Source organism: Pseudomyrmex gracilis, unplaced genomic scaffold, assembly GCF_002006095.1.
Source record: "Pseudomyrmex gracilis isolate BER0280 unplaced genomic scaffold, ASM200609v1 scaffold_44, whole genome shotgun sequence".
NCBI classification, from domain to species: Eukaryota; Metazoa; Arthropoda; class Insecta; order Hymenoptera; family Formicidae; genus Pseudomyrmex; species Pseudomyrmex gracilis.
Window position 1 is genome coordinate 615,804 of NW_018020628.1, and position 19,275 is coordinate 635,078.

At 42.8% G+C, this 19,275-nt stretch overlaps 1 protein-coding gene across 1 annotated transcript in view; it reads right to left on the minus strand.

Moving 5' to 3' along the window:
- Nucleotides 1–263: 263 nt before the first annotated feature.
- The window catches only part of LOC109853180 (membralin), a 49,874-nt gene continuing 30,862 nt past the window's right edge, over nt 264–19,275 (minus strand). Inside the window, exons 11-13 of the mRNA XM_020425030.1 lie at nt 8,920–9,019; nt 4,685–5,075; nt 264–3,194 (exon numbers count right to left, since the gene is read on the minus strand). Coding sequence (XP_020280619.1) covers nt 3,031–3,194; nt 4,685–5,075; nt 8,920–9,019 — 655 coding nt within the window. The 3' untranslated portion in view covers nt 264–3,030. The remainder of the gene's footprint in view (nt 3,195–4,684; nt 5,076–8,919; nt 9,020–19,275) is intronic.

Below are 19,275 nucleotides of genomic sequence, written 5' to 3' on the forward strand. Positions count from 1 at the left end.
CGAATCGATAATAAATCGAGACATATAAAACCTCTTCATTTATTTGTGTAATATATTAATAATATATAACAGTTAATGTGTACATATTATAGTAGGGATAATATATAAATAGTCTTAACAATGTACATATATATATATATATATATATATATTTTATATATATATGTATATGTATATATTTATAATCATTAAGTATAAAAACTTGATAAAAATATACATGAATTTTCAAGTTTTATATATTTAATGACAATATATATGTGTATATATTTGATAATATGTACAACTAAAATAAATGACAAATCCGGAAGATCCGAAACTAAGCAAATGATGCAAATAATGGAAAAAAGCAGCATTATTTAATACGTGCGTGATCAATCGACAAATGTGACTCAGGGAGAAGAGGAAAGGCAATAAAACGGCAATATCGGTCTATACATATGTATATATATACTCTTTTAGTAGTAACTCTTTTTTTCTTTTTCTTTTTTTTTTTTTTGTTCTACCTGTTTTCTTCTCTTTGTACCTGTCATCACTGGGCACATCCGTACAAATTTCGCGCAATAATGGTTCTTTTTTTCATCATCATCATATCACGTCCCGCACGCTCGCAAATAATACAATCCTTAATTACATACATTTTACAATGTGCTGCGGATGATGTGTGTGTGTGTGTGTTATTGTGTGTGTGTGTGTGTGTGTGCCAAATCGGCAGAGTTTACATTAATAAGTTCACGCGCTCTCACGGTTGACAGTTTACATTACATTAATTTGTATGCGCGCGTTCGCGGTTCACGAATCAACGTAACGGTAACAAACTACAACATGCCGTTTCTTCGATTTGCCAACAATATGAAGATCACAGAAGAAGAATTCGATAAGTCAATTTTTTTCGATTCTCTGTTTTTGATGTTATTTGATAATTAAAATGGGATATTTCAATTATCCACAAAGCGAAAAAAAGGGAAATTTTTGATAGATTCCGAGATATAAATATTTTTATGAAACGTGTAACACAGAAATACATGTACGTTTCGAACTTTAAAATCGCTCTCCTCTAAAATTACAAAAATTTGACTTATATCAAGTTCTTCTCCCTGTGATCTTCATATATTAAAATTATCACATTTTCTATATCAAACGTCAAACGTCACACACATGAGACCCCGAGAGAAAAAACATACATATCATACAATAAGCTTTCACATTGCGTAAGTATCGTTGATCCTAGGTAACGACGCATCAAGGTCAAAAAGACGCGACATCGGCGATTTCGTCAGAAACAATTTTTTTTTGTTTTTTTGTTTTTTTGTTTTTTTTTATCTCGCGATTTTACACGATCAACACCAATTGTACATGTGCCACTAATCGGATAAAATATTGTTTATCAATTATATTACTTACATTACTTATACAAAAATCCCAACATTTTTACACCGTAAATTGCAGCATGTGATTAATCCTGCGTTAACCCAATTGGTTAAATTCTAAAATAAAACATAAGAAGTTATCAGCATTATCTACAGATTGAGCAAAACATTCTCGAGAGAAAGTTCTAATTAACATAATAAAATAACAATGCAAAGTCCGATATAAAACGATATATCACGGATTGACTGCGTACGAATTTACACAAAGAGAAAATTCTTACGTAGTCAAGTAAACTGAGAAAGATTTCTGAAATTGATTGCGAAAACTAAACACAGTGGTCAAAAAAAAAAAAAAAACTACATCGATCGCACATAACGATGTTCACCGTTTCGTTAATCATGTCAGATTTCTTTTTATCATCGAGATGTTTTGTTCAGTGTGAAAATCTGCATCCGCGTGCGAGAGAAAAGTATTATTTCTATTCGTAAACTACAAAAAAGAAGCGAAAACAAGTGTGTGAAGGAGAGCGGTCCAACGAAGGCACTGACTCGTTTGCGCCAATATCTTACCGATTTCGCCGACAGATGCTTTTTTTTTTTCAATGTCTTCAAGTGACGAAGAGAACGCGAAGATAAGTGCGAACACCATTTCAATTTGTCTGAAGCAAATAGACTTTTTCTTCAGAGAAACTTTTGGTGATTTGCTCTTAATTATAATTACGGCTCGAAAATTTTTACGATTAATCGAACGATCCGAACAACTTGCTCTTCTTTTGTCACAGACATCGCCAATTATAATATTCGTCAATGTTCGAATTGTTCGTTTGCACGATTCAATCCTTCAACCGAGCCTAAATTATAAATTTTCCGTAATCGCGCGCATAGCGTAAACCGAAGCGCATCTTCGATGCTTCTTTCGCGCCGCAACACGTATCGGATTGCATCACAAAACAAATGTGTGCACGTGCGAATCAATTTTGCAAAACAATTTATCGTATCGTACACAAATGTAGTTAATAAGTTCGCAAATGTGATAAACTAAATGAGAAAAAAAAACACGATGTGAGAAAAAACATCGTGTCTTCTTTCTTCACATTCGTGAGAAATTAACGTTGTTGTTTATGTGCCTTCCAACAAAAAAACTGTTGTATCTCCGACAACAAATTATACATAACTCTCTATCCAAATACAATCCCGCATTGTGTGTTTTTCTGAAATTCAAAAATTGATTAAAAGTATTCATTAAGGAAGGTAACTGGCACAAATCTTCGTCTTTTCGTTCGTCCCTGTTGGTTGGTTTCTGAACCCCTCGAAGCGCGGATACCTATCGATATACCAATCTCAAAGAAACCGATTTTTCTCTATACATATGTGTGTATATATATATATATACATATGTGTATATATATACACATATATATTAAGCTTGTCTTCGTTGAAATCGAACAAACTTTGTCCGTTCTTTTTACATAAGGAAAAATATTATTTTACAATTAAGTTTTGATCCATGACAAGAGAAAATTGCCTCCATCTTCCACTCGCGTGCAGCTTCCACAACGATGTATAAAGAAATCACCGGAAGCAGTCGCGCGCGGAAATCGCGTTCTCTCTGCTTCTTCTTGAGCGCACTTGCTCGACATAGTGACGGCAAAAGATCAAATGTCTACTGTTCCTTCTTCTCGTCTACGGACGTCGCTTCTTTGCGCATCGCCTCGGCGGTCTCGATCACCTCGAAGCCGTCGGGAGAGACGGAATCGCTGGTTGACGAGGTTGCCGAAGATGAACCTGAGGATACCGACGGTTCTGCCAACTCTCCGTTCGCCGACTCTGCAGAAACAATGCAAAACACGTTTCGTCGTGGTTACAGACCGGCGCGCGAAACAAATCGCGGGATAAACGATATTTACATGTACTTTGTACGGAGTTAGCGCGGACGGTAAATATTCGTGTGATAAAAATTTAACCGAAACTATCGACGTGTTAGCCTGTGTCGATGACGAGCGAGGTGGCAGCGAGGTCATAAGTCAAACCGCAGCTGTAAACAAACTGGTTTCCGATGTATCAGTCGGTTGCGCGCGTTAAAACGATTATCGATTATTCGAGTCGGGAGAGAGCGCGCGAAACGAGAGGTGAAATTAAAAGCTCCCAGAAAAATAATCAGCGCTGCTAGTTGGATCTCGCTCGCGAATTGAAACACGATAGCGCGCGGCGGTATCGCGTGCCGAAACTATGTATAGGCTGCGCCAAAGCGACACGAGTGTCGCTGACACAGGATCTACAAAGTGCTCATTCAAAACTCTAAACCGGTGAAACGCCGCGCGCCTCGCGAGCCAAAATGTTATAGCCGGAGCGTGTAATCACGCAGAATCGCTGAAGCGATCATCACAAACGCGACGATTTCACGCGTTATAAAAAGTGCCAAGTTNAGTTGTTTTTTTTTGTTTTTTTGGTTTTTTTTTTTTTTTTTTTTTTTTTTTTTAAATAATAACATGTGTAGTTTTACTAAAACAATAAGAATCGCTCTGCCAATTGAGAGCCTCTCTTCTCCGCCTGTATATATAATAACAAAACGCTTAAGAACATAATAAAGTAGATTCTTTCACCTTTATCGGTTCGAGTAATAATGTGAAAGTCTTAACATGCTTCTCTCGTAAAAATTAAACCTGCTTGTAAAAGGAAGCGCGCGCGTCATAGAGAGAAAGAGAGGTTTTTTTCCGCGACCATTGAAAGTTGAAATAGGTATATATACGCGCGGTACGTTCCGCGTCCGGCAGATATAATTAAATGTACCGTAATAATGTACCGTTTTAATTTGTTCCTCTACACAGACACACACTCTTCCGCGGAGGAGAAGTGAGCAAGAGTGAGAGAGAAAGAGAGAGCGCGTGATATCGGAGTTCGATCAAATATACGATATCGAGCGGTTAACGTTTAACTCTTTAACACCAACGGGAAGGATAAAATTTTACTCGTATTTAATCACGATCTCCGGTGTACAGTATGTTTCTTTTTTTTTTTTTTCTTTTTGCAAAAAAACGCGGCTCTTGAAACCGGACTCAGTCTACAATCACACGGAAAAAGACCGCTCTGCCAAATTATTAATTATTAAAGCGAGTTTCTTTTATTACAGAGAGTTGTCAAATTAAAAATGATCGTCATGGTGGAATAAGCACAAAAGAATGTGACATTTTGTTCGTTATGAAACAAAAATTCATCGACATCTACTTTGCAACATTTGTATAACCGGATGTAATACTCTTCGCGTGTTTCAGAGATCGGACGGAGATGGAAAGAAAGTGAAAATCAGAAAATCATACCTCGAACAGAATTGTCATCAGCTGTCGCGAACGACAATTGTTCGGCAGTTGCGGGTCGTTCTTCCGAACTTTCGTCGGGATCCGGATCGAGCTGAGAGAGCTCGTTGATGTAATTCTGCTGCGTCCTCAACATCGTTGTGGAAATCGGTGCCACGTCCGACGAAGGCGAGGCTGTCGTCGTCGTCGTTGTTGTCGTCGTCGTTGTCCTCGACGGCGACGATCTCGGACCTGGAGTTGTCGGAGCTGATCTGGACGTTGCCGGTTGTGGCTGCTGTGCCTGTTGTTGCGCCTGTGGTGGATGTGTGTTGCTGCGAAATATAAACTGCTGCAGCTGCACCTGTTGCAGAATTACCGGTAGCTCGTAGTGATGGAAAAAGTACAGCATCGAGTGCTGAAACAGAAAACGTGAACAAAAATTTTGAATACATGTATATATAATGATTGTAAATATAATTATAAAACAATTATATTTAATGTGTATAATATATTAAAAAAACATTGGATGTAATAATTAACACCTTTGTGCGCTGCTGTTGTTGACCTTTCGTTATTACTCCGTTGCGGCGTAACATTTGATTTATCATTCGCGCTGATTGTCATTTGTATTATAACATTATTCATCGGATCGATTTTTGCCTGAATTGTTTTCGCACGCTGTTCGTCAATTTGTTTTTCGGCGCACGAACGTTATAACGCGTCGCGGAAGTTTCGCTATTCCTCGTGCGTATCTTTCGGGGCCGCCGTTGAAAAAACTGAAAGCACGAACTCACCTGATGAGATATATCTCGTATTACACGTGTGGCTCTATCGTTTCACGTGTGGCCCGTGCGCGCGCGCGCGTGTGTGTGTGTGTGTGTGTGTGTGCGCGCGCGCTCGCGCCTAGCGAATTTATATGGAAATTCGTCAAACTCGTTCTATATCGGCGTACTCTTTCTCCGCAATCGCTTCGAAACCTGTCTCTCCCGATCGCTGTTGCCCCGCTATCCACCGATCGCAATAACGCGCGGGGCTTCTCTTTGCCGACGAAACTAAATTCTCTCCGCCTATTATCTCATGTAATTTACTTCGTCGCCCGTCGATTAAACCAAAACGCGTGAAAACAGATACGAAACTCAAAAGAATTATTATAATTCACGTCAATAACTTTGATATAATCACGGGTTGATGTGTGCGGGCGAACTAAAATGAAAAAATTAATCGTTTCGATTTTCAATGCTCTCGTTTGAAAAAAATTTAGCGGGGCGAACGAACGACGCGAAGGGAAGACGCGCGCAGAGTGGCGGATGGATAACCGAGGGAAGAGAAAAATCTTGGATATGGAAAATGGATATCTCGAGAACTCGGGGCACCTGTCGGCGACGCGAAGGAAATGGTATTCTCGGTGATTCGTCGCGGCAAGAAGCGGAACGATTCCGCACCGTTTGAGAAAAAGAAGACCGATAGAAAGATTCGCGAAGAACGAAGGAGGGAAGGAAAGGAGGGAGAAAGAAGGATTCCCGAGAGAGGTGGAGGATAGAGAAAAGCGAATAGAGCGCGGGTTTTAGGCGGAAAACGCGGAGCGAAGAAGGGACGCAAGGATCCGGGGGGGGGAGGGGGGTGGTATATCGAGTTTTCGTTTCGCTAGATAATCAACGCCAATGACACCGATATCGAATCGGCGTATAATCACGCCGCGGGGCTAATCGGCTAAACTCTGACCTACAGCAACAGCCGGCGAGAGAGAAGGAGAGGGAGCGCGCTTTGCCATCCGGGAATCAAAACGATTCTCGACCGCGACATGCCCTCGAGCTTCGCGAATTTTGCCGCAGCTCGGTATTCGTAAACTCGTTGCCAGCGAAATAATTGTCGCTCGTTAACGGTCGATCATGTTAACGAAGCTGTAACCCGGTTGTCAGCCGGGGACTGTCATCGACGTGATAGACTGAGTCGGTTTATTTACGAGACATACGCTCGATCACGTTCTAAAATGTTTCAATGTAGAGGTATATCGGTTTGACGATAAAAATTTTTTGTCAGAAATTTATCAATATTTTATCGGATTAGAGAAACGTTTCGTTTAGCGTTTATTAAACTACAAATCAGAGAGAAAGAGAGAGAGAGAAAGAGAGAAAGAAAGAGGGAGGGAAAAGAGAGGGAATAATAACTAAATACATTCCCAATAATTCATGAGCGGTGAGTATTAACACACATGATCTTTTTCCCCCAATGCATAATGACGGCGGCATTGTGATGCATTTACATCTTTTATCCGGTGAATTAACCACTCCATTAAACTTTAATGGCATTCAGTTTTTACGCGCGAATATACACACAACGTTTACACACGTACACACGTACATGTACGTGTATACATATCGAATGTAGTTATTAAGCGGCTATCTATTGTAACGCCATTATAATAATATCTGTTAATACGGCCGTGATCATCTAATTATAACTTATTGCATTAACAAAATATGCCATCCAATCAGATTACCTAGTACGTATTATTGGCGTAGCAGCGAATTTGTTTCTGGAATTCCGACGGCTTATATAATCACGTGTGTTCCGCTACGATCAATTTTAATACAAATTCTCTCCTCCCATTTTCCTCCGATATACATGTTTTGCTTAAATAACAGAAATGAGCGAAAATTGCAAATCGACGCGGTAGCGCGGTGCGATAATACGTATGTACGTTTCTCATAGATTGGTTACATCCGATGGGAGAAAGCGACGAGTATATTCCACAAACAAACCACACACGAGAACTTTAACTTAAACACCTAAACATTCCTAATGGACGAGACACGCCCTTCGCTCGAACGAGATTCCCGCATTAAAGTATCCTTTATGCGCATTTGTACATGGAAACCAAGAAGCCGCATTAAGTTGTTTCTATCGATCGAGCTGTCAGGAGCATTGTCCCGGTTTGCGTTTACGTAACTTAAGTTTGAGCGATGGCGGCTTTAGACTACTACCAAGCCGGAGCGACCACGGCCGTGGCACGGCTCGTTCTTCGTTTCTGTTCCGCCGTTGCTGTCAATCGCAGGACTCTCACAAGCAGTAGCCAATGAGATCGCATGCAAAATATTGCGCGCTTCCACTTTACCTCCCCCCGCGTCTCTCTCTCTCCACGTTATATATTTCTACACGGAAGCACAAATTCACGTCGTAAACCTCGGAATCTCCTTCTCGGATGATGAAAATACGAGTAAGTTGCAATCAACGAAGCCTCGACTTCCCATTCTTCAAAGATCAATGCAACGTGAAGAAACAATAGGCGGGATGATTGACGCCGCGATTCATGGCGAGTTTAATCTGTCGAGCGAGCGAGAGAAAGAGAGAGAGAGAGAGAGAGACAGAGAGAGGTTCTATATACTGAACAATAATATAATAATCTTCAACTCCGTTATGTTAAAAAAAAATGTTTCAAATCCCAAATAAAATTTACAATGAAAAATTCGATATATTTTGACTCTTTTCAGAAAGACTCTTTTAATTCGGAGTTTCATTTTTTATTTTCGCGACACTTAACCGCTCGTTCGAATGAACTATTCAGATCGTTTGATTGAAACGCCTAACACACATACATACATACATACATACATACATACACACACACAGAACGCGCGACCTGTTCTTGAGAAAATTAGAACACTTACATTCTAACGGACGAGAAGGGAGGAGAAGAAAGCGGGAAGATTCCTAGACACAACTTTTTTTTTTTAAACGTAACTCAGAAGAATTTTCTCTCTCTCTTTTTTTTTGTTGAACTAGCAGACCGACCACGTTTGTCCTCGACTAAAGTGCTCGCGAAGTAGGTCATGGGGGTATTCGTGATCAATGTCCACTTCGATGCAAAAGAGCAATTTTTTTCTCCGGAGAAAAAACTTCTCCACTATTCTGGCGGGAGTTTTTTTTTTTTTTTATCACGGGGATAGAAACGATTATTTCACGAACCGCGACGCGGCGGCGCGCCGCTTTAAGGATCCCAAAATACACTCCCGTATAAAATACTTCTGTTTGCCTCGCCGACTTACTCGCGCGTTCGCGCGCTTTCACCGGAAAATTTATTCTCGAAACGTGCGCCGTTCTTTCCTATGCCTCTCGCGAAACCGCAACACCGATCGATCACTCGAACTCGAACCCGAGTTGAGACGAGCTTGCTAAAAGCGAACGTGTATCGCTTCATTTGCATTTAATGAGACGACACAAGTATATAAGAAAAAAAAAAAAAAAAACAAGACACTCACCTGTATGAAGAACCAGGATGTGACGAGCGCCAGACTGCTGTACTGTCCGTTGAATCGATGATGGTACGCGTAGAAAGAAAAGTGGTACAGGTAAAAGAATCTGAAATCAGAAGAGGGACAAAACGTTGTTAGACACGCGTGTCCGCGAGAATGGGCGCGCGAAAACTCTCGCGAGATTTTTTTTTTTTTTTTTTTATCATTCTCTCCCTTTAAGTGAGGCAAGTACCTATTGTACGCTATCGCGTTAGGGTATCGCACGACGAACGGAAATAAATAGCGATTTAAAGCGATCGCAATACATAAAATTATGGAATGCAACGGGATTTAGCCCACCGATGTGTACCGATAATCTCGAAAATCCGTAACAACATCAAGCCACTTAACAGGTTACATAACGTAACGATATACACGGCACGTTCCCACCCCGTGGCAACAATATGAACGTACTATCGATCAGATCGTATCAAGTTTCAGCCTATTGAAATATCGAGGGTGACGCGTTGCGCGGCTGGCGGCTATGCGTCGTTATTACGACCGAAAAAATATCGCAGATAACGCAATATGCGCTATTGAGCTACAGAGTGACAGACGCAACCAACCCCCGTAAAAAAAAAAAAAAAAGTATTGTGTGTGTGTGTGTGTTGCGAACGATTGATCAACAACACGCGCGGAATTGTGTTTAAACAATTGGCGCGCGCGCGCGCATAAATTTTTTTTCGCGACAAAATGATCGTCGAAATTGACTCAAGAAATTCCGCAAACGCGAAAACCAGACCAGGACTATGACGTGTTCCGACCTTCTGTGCGCGCGATGTTTGTAATTAATCACTTGCGCATACAAGGATGCAAACCCAACTTGCGCAACTTTCCGATCTCGTAATCTCGAGAAACCATAAACCTCTCTCTTATCGCGCGGAGAATCAATCTTTATCTTTTGGTTTTGGTGGTTGCAAGTGGAACATGAAAAATGACACCTTATTTGTTGATCTTTCTCTAACTGAATTATTTAAAACAAAATAATTAAATAAATAACGCTTGTGCTCGAAAAATCTCCATTTTACGTTACAATTGAGATATTACACAATAATTAAAAATAACACACATATAAAACTGCAAGAATGTAAAACCTCCTCTTTTTTTTTGCTATTATTCTAAACGATTGTAAGAAGAAAAACGTGTGTCTATTTTTTCATTGCAGTCCACACGCTGATGAATGACGTTTGCGAGTGATGAAGGAGGGGTTGTAATCAAGTGATTTTTACGAGGAGCTGTTACGGGGTCGCCAATATTTACAGATCAGGGCGGGGTTGAAGCAACGCGCCACCACCCTTAAACCGAAGAAAGAAAAGCGATCAGCAGGGGTGTGGTAGAGGATGATAGAAGAAGAAGAAGAAGAAGAAGTCGGGGTTTGTAGGTATATCCCCTCGACGAATACGACGACTAATTTCCTAGAGTATATGACGGAACTTTAGCGTCTCAATCAATCTCGTATACCCGATATGTGTACAACGTGCCATAAATAATTGCTATACGTTTTATCCTTTGAGGAAAGGAAACTTTTACGTTCGCGCGGCGAAATCTTTTGTTGTAAAAATTATGAAAATTCACCAGTTGTTCGATTGAAGTGTCAGCGTCGTGAGATTCACACGCGTTTCAGAACGCGCAACCACGTCGAAAAAAAATAAAAAAAAAAAAATCCAAATGACGACGTGCCGCATCCACTAAGAGTTAAGAACGTCCGTCCGTTTCTTAAGTTACGATAAGACCATTTGTCCTTAAACGATACCGTTCTGCATGCATTTGTGCGCCCCGAAATCTTACGATGTGTAAATTTATGTACGACGGGCGTTGGTTCGTAAACGCTTTGCATTACGTTTTACGACGCTGCCAGTCGTAAAACGCAGTTTAGGCGATCGATGCATCCCCTATTTTTGTCCGCGCACTACATACACCAGACGAACATCCCGGGAAATCCCAACTGTGTCTTGCTGAAATCGACAATGACCATCATAGAGACCGTCGCCGATTTACCGAGAAGCGACTCACACTTTCTTGAAAACTTTTTTTGTATTGCAACACTTATGCAAAAAAAAAACAATATAAAATCTTGAGATCACAGAGAAAAATGTAACGCAGCATAAATCGTGTAATTATCGGCTCTACCGTTTGTTCTTTACTTCCCAATTAGTTTATTTGGACGAAGGTGGTTAGAGATTCGAAAAAAAAAAAGCACAATTTTTATCCGAAAATCCCAGCGAAGAATCGCGAGGAAATAAAAGAACGAAACGAACGAGAAAGAGGGATGAGAAAGAATGCGAGCCGCCGAAATCCCACGTTACGTATTCCAGGGACATAAGCTCTAAAGTGTCCCGCGCGCTCAAGGAACCGCAACCATCCGACGACGACGATTCGTACGTCTTTTCCGGGAGAAAAGGAACAGATAGCGAAAAAAGAAGAGAGATCCGCGTTGGAGACTCTCCAAACGCATTCTGAATTCATTAAATGGCACCGCCTCACCGCGATAGCGGGCTGAGTTACTTTCGGACTTCAGACGCGAAGGAAGATCAAGTTCTCTCCCTGATTACCCCCGATGGGAGCACACACAATCGGCAAACTTTTTCCAGGTAACATACGTTAAACCGATAAAGGATTAATGTCGGGAAACGAGAGCGAGGTAATTAAATTAAAGCGCACACAGTTGTCGAATTAATCGAGTCGCTGGACGCAAACTCGCTTTACCGACTCGTTTGCTTATTAATGAATTATAATGTAACATACACATATATCCTTGCCGCGTTACTTTTCTCTCTGAATATTTATAGAAAATATATGTATTATTATTATTATTATTATTATTATTATTATTATTATTATTATTATTATTATTGCATTAACATTTAAGAAAGCTGAATGTGTTTTGATAAATTCTACCTTTAACATTCGAACAATGTTAACTGGCGTGTATTTCTTTGCACGAAGAAAAATACCTGTGGTCACGGGTTATATGCGAAAGGAAGAACAACACACGACGATACGCGACACACGGGGGTTGTCTCCCGAAAATTCTCACATCATCCCGTTCCGGTCTTCTTCGTGGAAAGGTCATGAATTTACGAGGAATATGGCACTCGCGTCAGATCGCGAGATCGTAGGATTATATTCACCGGGGTGTGCTTCGTCTCTCATCTTCGCCGTCGAAATGCAGTTCGTAACAATCAGTTTCGGCACACGCGTGACATATTTACGGTTTCGACAGAGGGGTACGGGAAAGATATGTACGTTATAAAATAAATCAAACCCTTCCAAAAAAAAAAAAAAAGATCTCTCGCTTTCGAAAGAAAAACGTCTGAATAAAATAAAATACATTGCGCTCTAATAGAAATTATTGTTCTTTTACAGAGAGAGATTTTAATTGTCGCGCGCATATAATAGATGTGAAACCGTGCGTGTTTGTCCAAGAGATTTGCTCGTGTTTTCTTGCGAACAGCAATATCTATCGAAAATCGCTTACTTTTATACAAGCGAGCGAACGAGAGACAGAGAGAGAAAGAGAGAGAGAGAAGAGAACGAAGGAAAGAAAGTGGAAGGATCCTGCGGCGATGTTCCAGCGCAGGGAAGAGGGTCGCGCTTTAACGGCGGTGGCACAGGGTGGGAAAAGGAAGACGAAGAGGGTGTAGCCGTCTCCATAACTGTACGGTCCACTCGGCTAACGTAAGTATATTGTCAATCAATCCATGGTATAAAAGCAATCTGAGCTCCGGACGACGGGGTGGCGGGATCCCGCGGGGCGTAGACGGAACCGAGGGACTAAGGTAGGTGAAGCGATGGAAGAGAGGTGAGTGCAAACAATCCCTTGCGCGTTTCGAAGAAAAAGAAGGGAGAACGACAGCAAGAGAGAGAGAGAGAGAGAAGGAAGAAAGGAAGGAAGGAAGGAAGGAAGGAAGGAAAGAAGGAAGGAAGGAAGGAAGAAGGAAAGAAAGGTAGGAAGGAAGGAAGGAAGAAGGAAGGAAGGAAGGAAGGAAGGAAGAAAGAAAGGAAAGAAGGAAAGAAGGAAGGAAGGAAGAAAGAAGTTCTTTCCTCTAGCCACTCGAAGAACCCTATCCAACAAGTAAGATGAAACGAAACTCGCAGCCAGTATCAGTACTTGTACATATATGTGTATATATATATATACACACACATGTGTGTGCGTATATATGTACGGGATGTCGCAAAAGTTACGCGCTTTTAGACAATACAAGAGTAAGACTTTAAATACCAAATCAACCGACGCGCGAGATAACAGAGATGTTAATAATGATGTGAATTACAAAGCTAATTCGATTCTCTCCGATCGATCTTTCGCTCGGAGAAAAAAATCGATAAAAAAATCACCTTGAAATCTGTAACCGAGGGAGAAAAGAGAGAGAGAGACTGACTTCTTTGAGTCACCCGATGGAATTTACAACTCTCGTGATTGAAGTTCTCCGACTGAGGGAGAACAGAGGGAAAATAACTTCTGAGCCACCCGGTATAGGATGCTGGTCCGCGACCTGGTTGGAAGGGAGTACGTATGTGTAAGTGAGAGCGTGTGCGGTCAACCCAGCGTGACCGGATGGATATGGCCGATGGTAAGGGAATATATCCGAAGAAGCTGGTGGAGGGTCCTGGCGTTCTCAAGGTGGCGTAGTGTTCTGTTCACGGGAAAGCCCCAAGTGCTGAGAAAATATATCGGTCTCTGACCGCCAAGAGAGAGGACAACAACGAAGACGACGACGACGACAACGACGTTGCTGTCGTGCGATCGGATTGATAGACCCATCGAAAAATCTTCCTAAAGATCGTAAAAACGTCACATAAAATCATAGACAACAAATATATTGGCTTTAAACGCGAATAACGTGATGCTGCTTCTCTAAATGCGTCAGAACACTCGCGCTTGAAGTATACAATAATCTTAGAAAATCTTTAAAAAATAAAGCAATCGCAAGTAAACGTTTCTATTTTGAGAAAATCGGCGATCGCTGCCGATCGCACTTAAACGTAAATCTACATGTCATTTCGAACACGCCACGACAAAACAGCCGGTAAATGAACAGAGAGAGAGAGAGAGAGAGTTCTTTATCTTGGTCAAGACGTCGGAAACGGTCGTGCACCGGTAAATAAAATTATGCCCCCTATTGCGGTCCGATGGGAGAAACGCGCGCGTTCTGCTGCCGATCCCGTTCTTCGTCGTGTCCCGGGACGGCCAAGGACTAGCGGAAAATGAAATAATATCGGCGTAAACACACCCGGGATCGTATACGGGGGCGAGCGCCAAAGAGGCGGTGCGTAAATAGGTAAGAGAGTTTACGGCTATAATAGAGAAAGGGAGGGATGGGGGGACAACAAAGGACGGAGATAAGAAAAGAGGAGACGACGACGACGACGATGTCGACGGGAGCCGGGTGAGGGAAACGTCGTGGGACACGACCATGTGACACGAATATCCCCGAGAACCGCAGATTGTCGACGGTAAATCTGGATAATGTATTTACAGGATCCTACGCTCTCGGTCCGAGAGGGAGAAGGAGCCGTCAAAGTAACACATATCCCTGGACAAGCTCGCTTCGATATTTGGTAGGCGAGTGTGATGTTACCTTATTTTGCGTCATCCTCGCGAAACTCGCGCTGCATAAACCAGCCGGTCGGGGAATAGTCGCGCAGGCCTTGGACCACTGGATAAGAAATCAGTGGAGAAGGAAAGGAACGACGTATCCTTCCACATCTCCCATCGAAATTCTAACGCAGAAGAAAGCTGCGTGTGCCCCGCATAGCGACAAAGAGAGAGAGAGAGAAAAAGAGAGAGCGCAGGATCTACATTGTTCAGTCAGTATTGTCGTGGTATTTTCCCTCTCGAGGCATCTTCCGTACAGAGCGCACGATAATCCCCGCACTTTGCGGAATAAGCAACGATTTTCGAGTCCTATTCTATATTATTGCGGCACAGAGACGAGAGCTCGTATATACAATATATACATATATATATATATAAAAGCAACGTAACACCGCGCGGTGGGCTGCATTAAAGAGCGGATAAACCTGCCAGGCGTAACAATAAACGTGCCGCGGGCGGGCGGGCGGACGCAGTCTTTGGAGAGTCTCCTCTCAATGCCCATTCTCCCTCTTCTTTCTCGTCCGCAGGTGAAATCGCATGATTAATGATCCTCAACGGCGCCTTACTCGGCCGCCGCACTCGGAAGGGATCATTTTATCACGCTCAGCGGATTTCGCCCGGCCGGAAGTGTACGTGTTCTCGCAATTCTCCCGCGTCGGAAGGAAAAGGCACTCGGCTAGGAATTCAATCGGCGATTGTTAAAGAAATCTCTCGCTGCGATCGCGTAAAATTGCGTAAAGAGGAAAGTATACATCACATCAGTGTTAAAAACACGAGCGTGGGTTTTATCTCGCGAGAGTTTTGAGATTCGCGCGAATCGTTGTGCGAGCCGCTCGTAGGATAAGATCATCTTGGCAGCACGCGACTCTGCCACACCGCTACATCGAATTAGGCATCCAAATCCCAAAACCGTTGCGTGTGTCTCAACGCGGTCATCGGAAACGTCGTTCGGCTTCCGAAACTTTCTCAAAATTACGATTTGCGGACCGCTTATACGGTCCCTGCGGAGAGCGCGTTGATTGCACGGATGATGCGAACTCGTGAGGCTTGTAAAGCGAATTTCGGAACGTCTATCTGATAACCGGAGGAAGAAGGAAAGGAGAAAGAGAGAGAGAGAGAGAGAGGATATCGTTAATATTTCATCTTACACCGGCGAGGAACTTGACAGAAACACGTTCTGTGCGCTAAAACGACGCCCGTTTTCGTGCTGCTTCCCATCGACACGCGCGGACACGTGGTTCGTACAATAGTTTCGTAATCCGGCAACTTCATCTGCCACGTGAGCGCCTCAAACGCGAAATCCGCATTCGCGAATGTTGCCACAGCTTTGTCTCTGCGAGAGACCTTCCTTTCGGGAAACGCTTTCGCAATGAAACTATTAACCGCCGAGTTAGAACGCGTTTCACTTCATTGTCCATCCGGAAGGAAGAACAACGTGTACGTATATGATTGCATTTGCGAAGCTTCTTTCACGTCACAATATATTTCTGCGTAATTTTAAACGGGTTCGCGAACGGGAAACTCGGAAAAAAAAACAAAAAAAAAAAAAAAAAGAACTACAGAACAACTCGCCTCGTCCGTCGGGAAATGAGTATTAATGTCGAAACTTGACTGCAAATCGACACCCGAGCGTTTCGCCCCGGATCGACTACGTCGCGACCAAATAAAGGGGGAATTGCTTATTTTCCCTTCACCGTGGCGGCGAAACGATAAAACGAGTCTTTGTAGGTGCCGTAGTGGCCACTTTGCGGCGGTCGGGTGTGGCTGAATTAGAGTTTAAGAGATCGCTGGCTATTGGCAGGCAGCTCGTGTAAGCCGACACGAACGGGTCTCTCGACGTCGTCGTGCGCCCGTGACGACGAGAGTTGGCGCGTCCTTTTCAACTATTTAGAAACATCCCCGATCTTCGCGCGCGTGCAAATTCGAGCTTTGAAATGTCGTAAACGAATGGCACGCTACACGTGTTTGTAGTTTTCTTTTTGTTTCTTCGACGCGATAAAAAAAAAAAAAAAAAATGTAATGTCGACCAAATATAAAAATAGCGTCCGATCAAAATTTTCGATAATGTTGAAAAAATGATTAAAGCCTTAAACGTAGAATGTTACTACCCGCTGATAAGCGTCGCTTGTGCCCAGATCGAAATGATAGGAGCCAATCGATGGGGGCTGCCGCGGTGACACGGACAGTGCATTACCTCGCACCGTCGGAAATCTTTTTCTCTGAGAACACCCATTGCGCAAGCACGTCTAAGTTGATACGCTGTTCGTTCCAAAAAAAGATCGTATTACCTTTTTATTTGAAACGGTTACGTTACACACAAGCGAGAGAAATACGCATTACAGACACACACACATACACAATTCTCGTATGAATAAATATACGTAAAGACGCTGAACGCGTGTAAACGTATGGTGTGTCTCGAATCGTTGGTCGACGGTGAAATATTTAGTTCGACGTCGTTCGATTATTGTTATTGACACAAATCCGAGTGAAACTGAACGAACGACAGTATATTACCAACGTGAAAATAAAACAGAAAATAGAAACGGCATTATCTTGCGCAAAAATTGAAAAACAGCGGGAAGTGAAAAAAGAAGAGAACATCGCGCGATCTTCTCCGCTATAGTTTTTCCGCCTTGCGAGAGATAATTTCACGATAGGAAGAGCGGGAGAGACAGAAACAGAGAGAGATAGAGATAGAGATAGAGATAGATAGATAGATAGAGAGAGAGAGCCGGCGATGGCGACGGCGTCGACGACGACGACGACGACGACGACGACGGCGACGGCTACGGCTTTCGTCGCGACGCGATACCACTCCACTAATTAGGCATTAGCGCAACAAACAACCCCGAGGTACCGTGTACCCTGCCCGAACTCACCCCCGCTCTCTTCATCGTCCTGTCGCGCTGTTTCCCTCAGCCACCTCTAGAAACCACCCCCCGAACTTCTGGACGGAATGCTCAAGTTACAAATTAACTTGCAGAGATCATCCGTTTCCACCTCGATTTCACGAATCCGCGTCGACGAGAATTCAAATGCCGAGATGCAAGAAAAAAAAAAAAAGCAGGGGGAAGCACAGAGCAGAAATAGAAAAATTCTCTTCTTTCTCCCCGGTGATGTCTGAATTGTCGGAATCTTTCACAGCAACGCTCTCGGCTTACAAAGTAATTTTTTTTTTTTTGTCGAGCGGCACTATTCCGCAAATTCCTTCGCGCGTTTGGCAGCGTTGTGCAATAATAATTGTTGACTTCGCGACTAATCAAAAAATCGAAGAAACAAGCGTGTAAACAACACCGCGTTTCTCTTTTTTTTTTCTTTTTTTTTTTTTTGCATACGTTAATTAACGCGACGAAACAAATCGCGCGGCGCGATATGTTAGAAAAATATTATTTTCCGTCTACCGATTTCTTTCTATACTTTATCAAACGAAAACCTCAACCTCTTCTCCGTGAAGCGTTAAATCGATTACGAGACGAGATACAGCAAATTTTCTCGGCCGGAACTTTACGTCTCCGCTCGTGCGCGCGCGTGCAAGTCTCTCTTATACGCGTCCTTTATTTTCGCCTCTCTCGTTTCCCTTCGTTACACGGGGCAAAGGGAACATCACTCGTTAACAAGTATCGGCGTCGTCGGACGGTTTCTCTCTCCCCCGCGAAATGACGAATCAGCGAGGCGTCTCGATTACGTAAGAAATCGGGAAAGTAACGAGATCTCATGGCGATACACACCGCGCGCGCTCTGTGATCCCATGGTAACGCCACCCGATAAGACGCCACGGGCTCGAGGCGTTTCGAATCGCCTGGCAAAGAAGGAGAGGAGAAGTCGTCGTCGAAGAGAAGAGACGAAACGTCGCGCGTCGGTGTGAGGAGAGAGCGTCGCGGCAGCGGGGCCGAATGTTACCAATTATGAGAAATCCACGCCTGATCGATTTCAGGATGTGAAATCGCGCCGTGCGCTCCTCTCTCGCTACATCTTGTTAAGAACCTGGCAATCGAGAACGAGAAACACGAGAAAGAGAGAGAAAAAAAAAAACCAAACAGTATTATTATTTTCTAATCCACCTAAGTTCGGATTTCTTTTATATTGGCCGCTCACATGTGCATATATATATATATATAGAAAGAAAGAGAGAGAGAGAGAGAGAGAAACTTGAACTACTTAAAAATATATTTCCTCCTCGAGTCTGTGCAGGACATCTCTAAATAAATCGGTTGTTATTCGGCAGCGTCCCACGTTAAAGTTCCAACAATTCAATTATATTCACCTACGCAAGAAAAATCTGACATAAAAAATTTATTTTCGACGAGAATCTATACGCAATTATACACGCGCAGCTGAGAAACATTCTCTGTCGTCCGCCTCTGGAGTCCTATAGCCAATCGTCATCAAAACAAGTATATAGCGGATCACAGAAGAGAGAACAACTCTTCGAGAGAAGCGTAGCGCGAGAGACGAAAAGCAAGAGTTTTCGAATCGAGTAAATGAAGTCCTTTAAAGTTCGAGTCTTGTCAAGAGAAGAGTAAGAAATTCGTACCTTCTCGGCTCTTGCTTCGAGAAATATGCTAGTTCTACGGCGGCAAAGTGCCGAGGCGCGCAGACAAGTAGACGATGTAATTCCACATTTCGCGAAACTTGTATACCACGCAGCGCGGGCTGATTCCGCTCAGGATACACGAGAGAGAGAGAAAGAGAGTGACAGAGAGAGAGAGAGAGAGAGA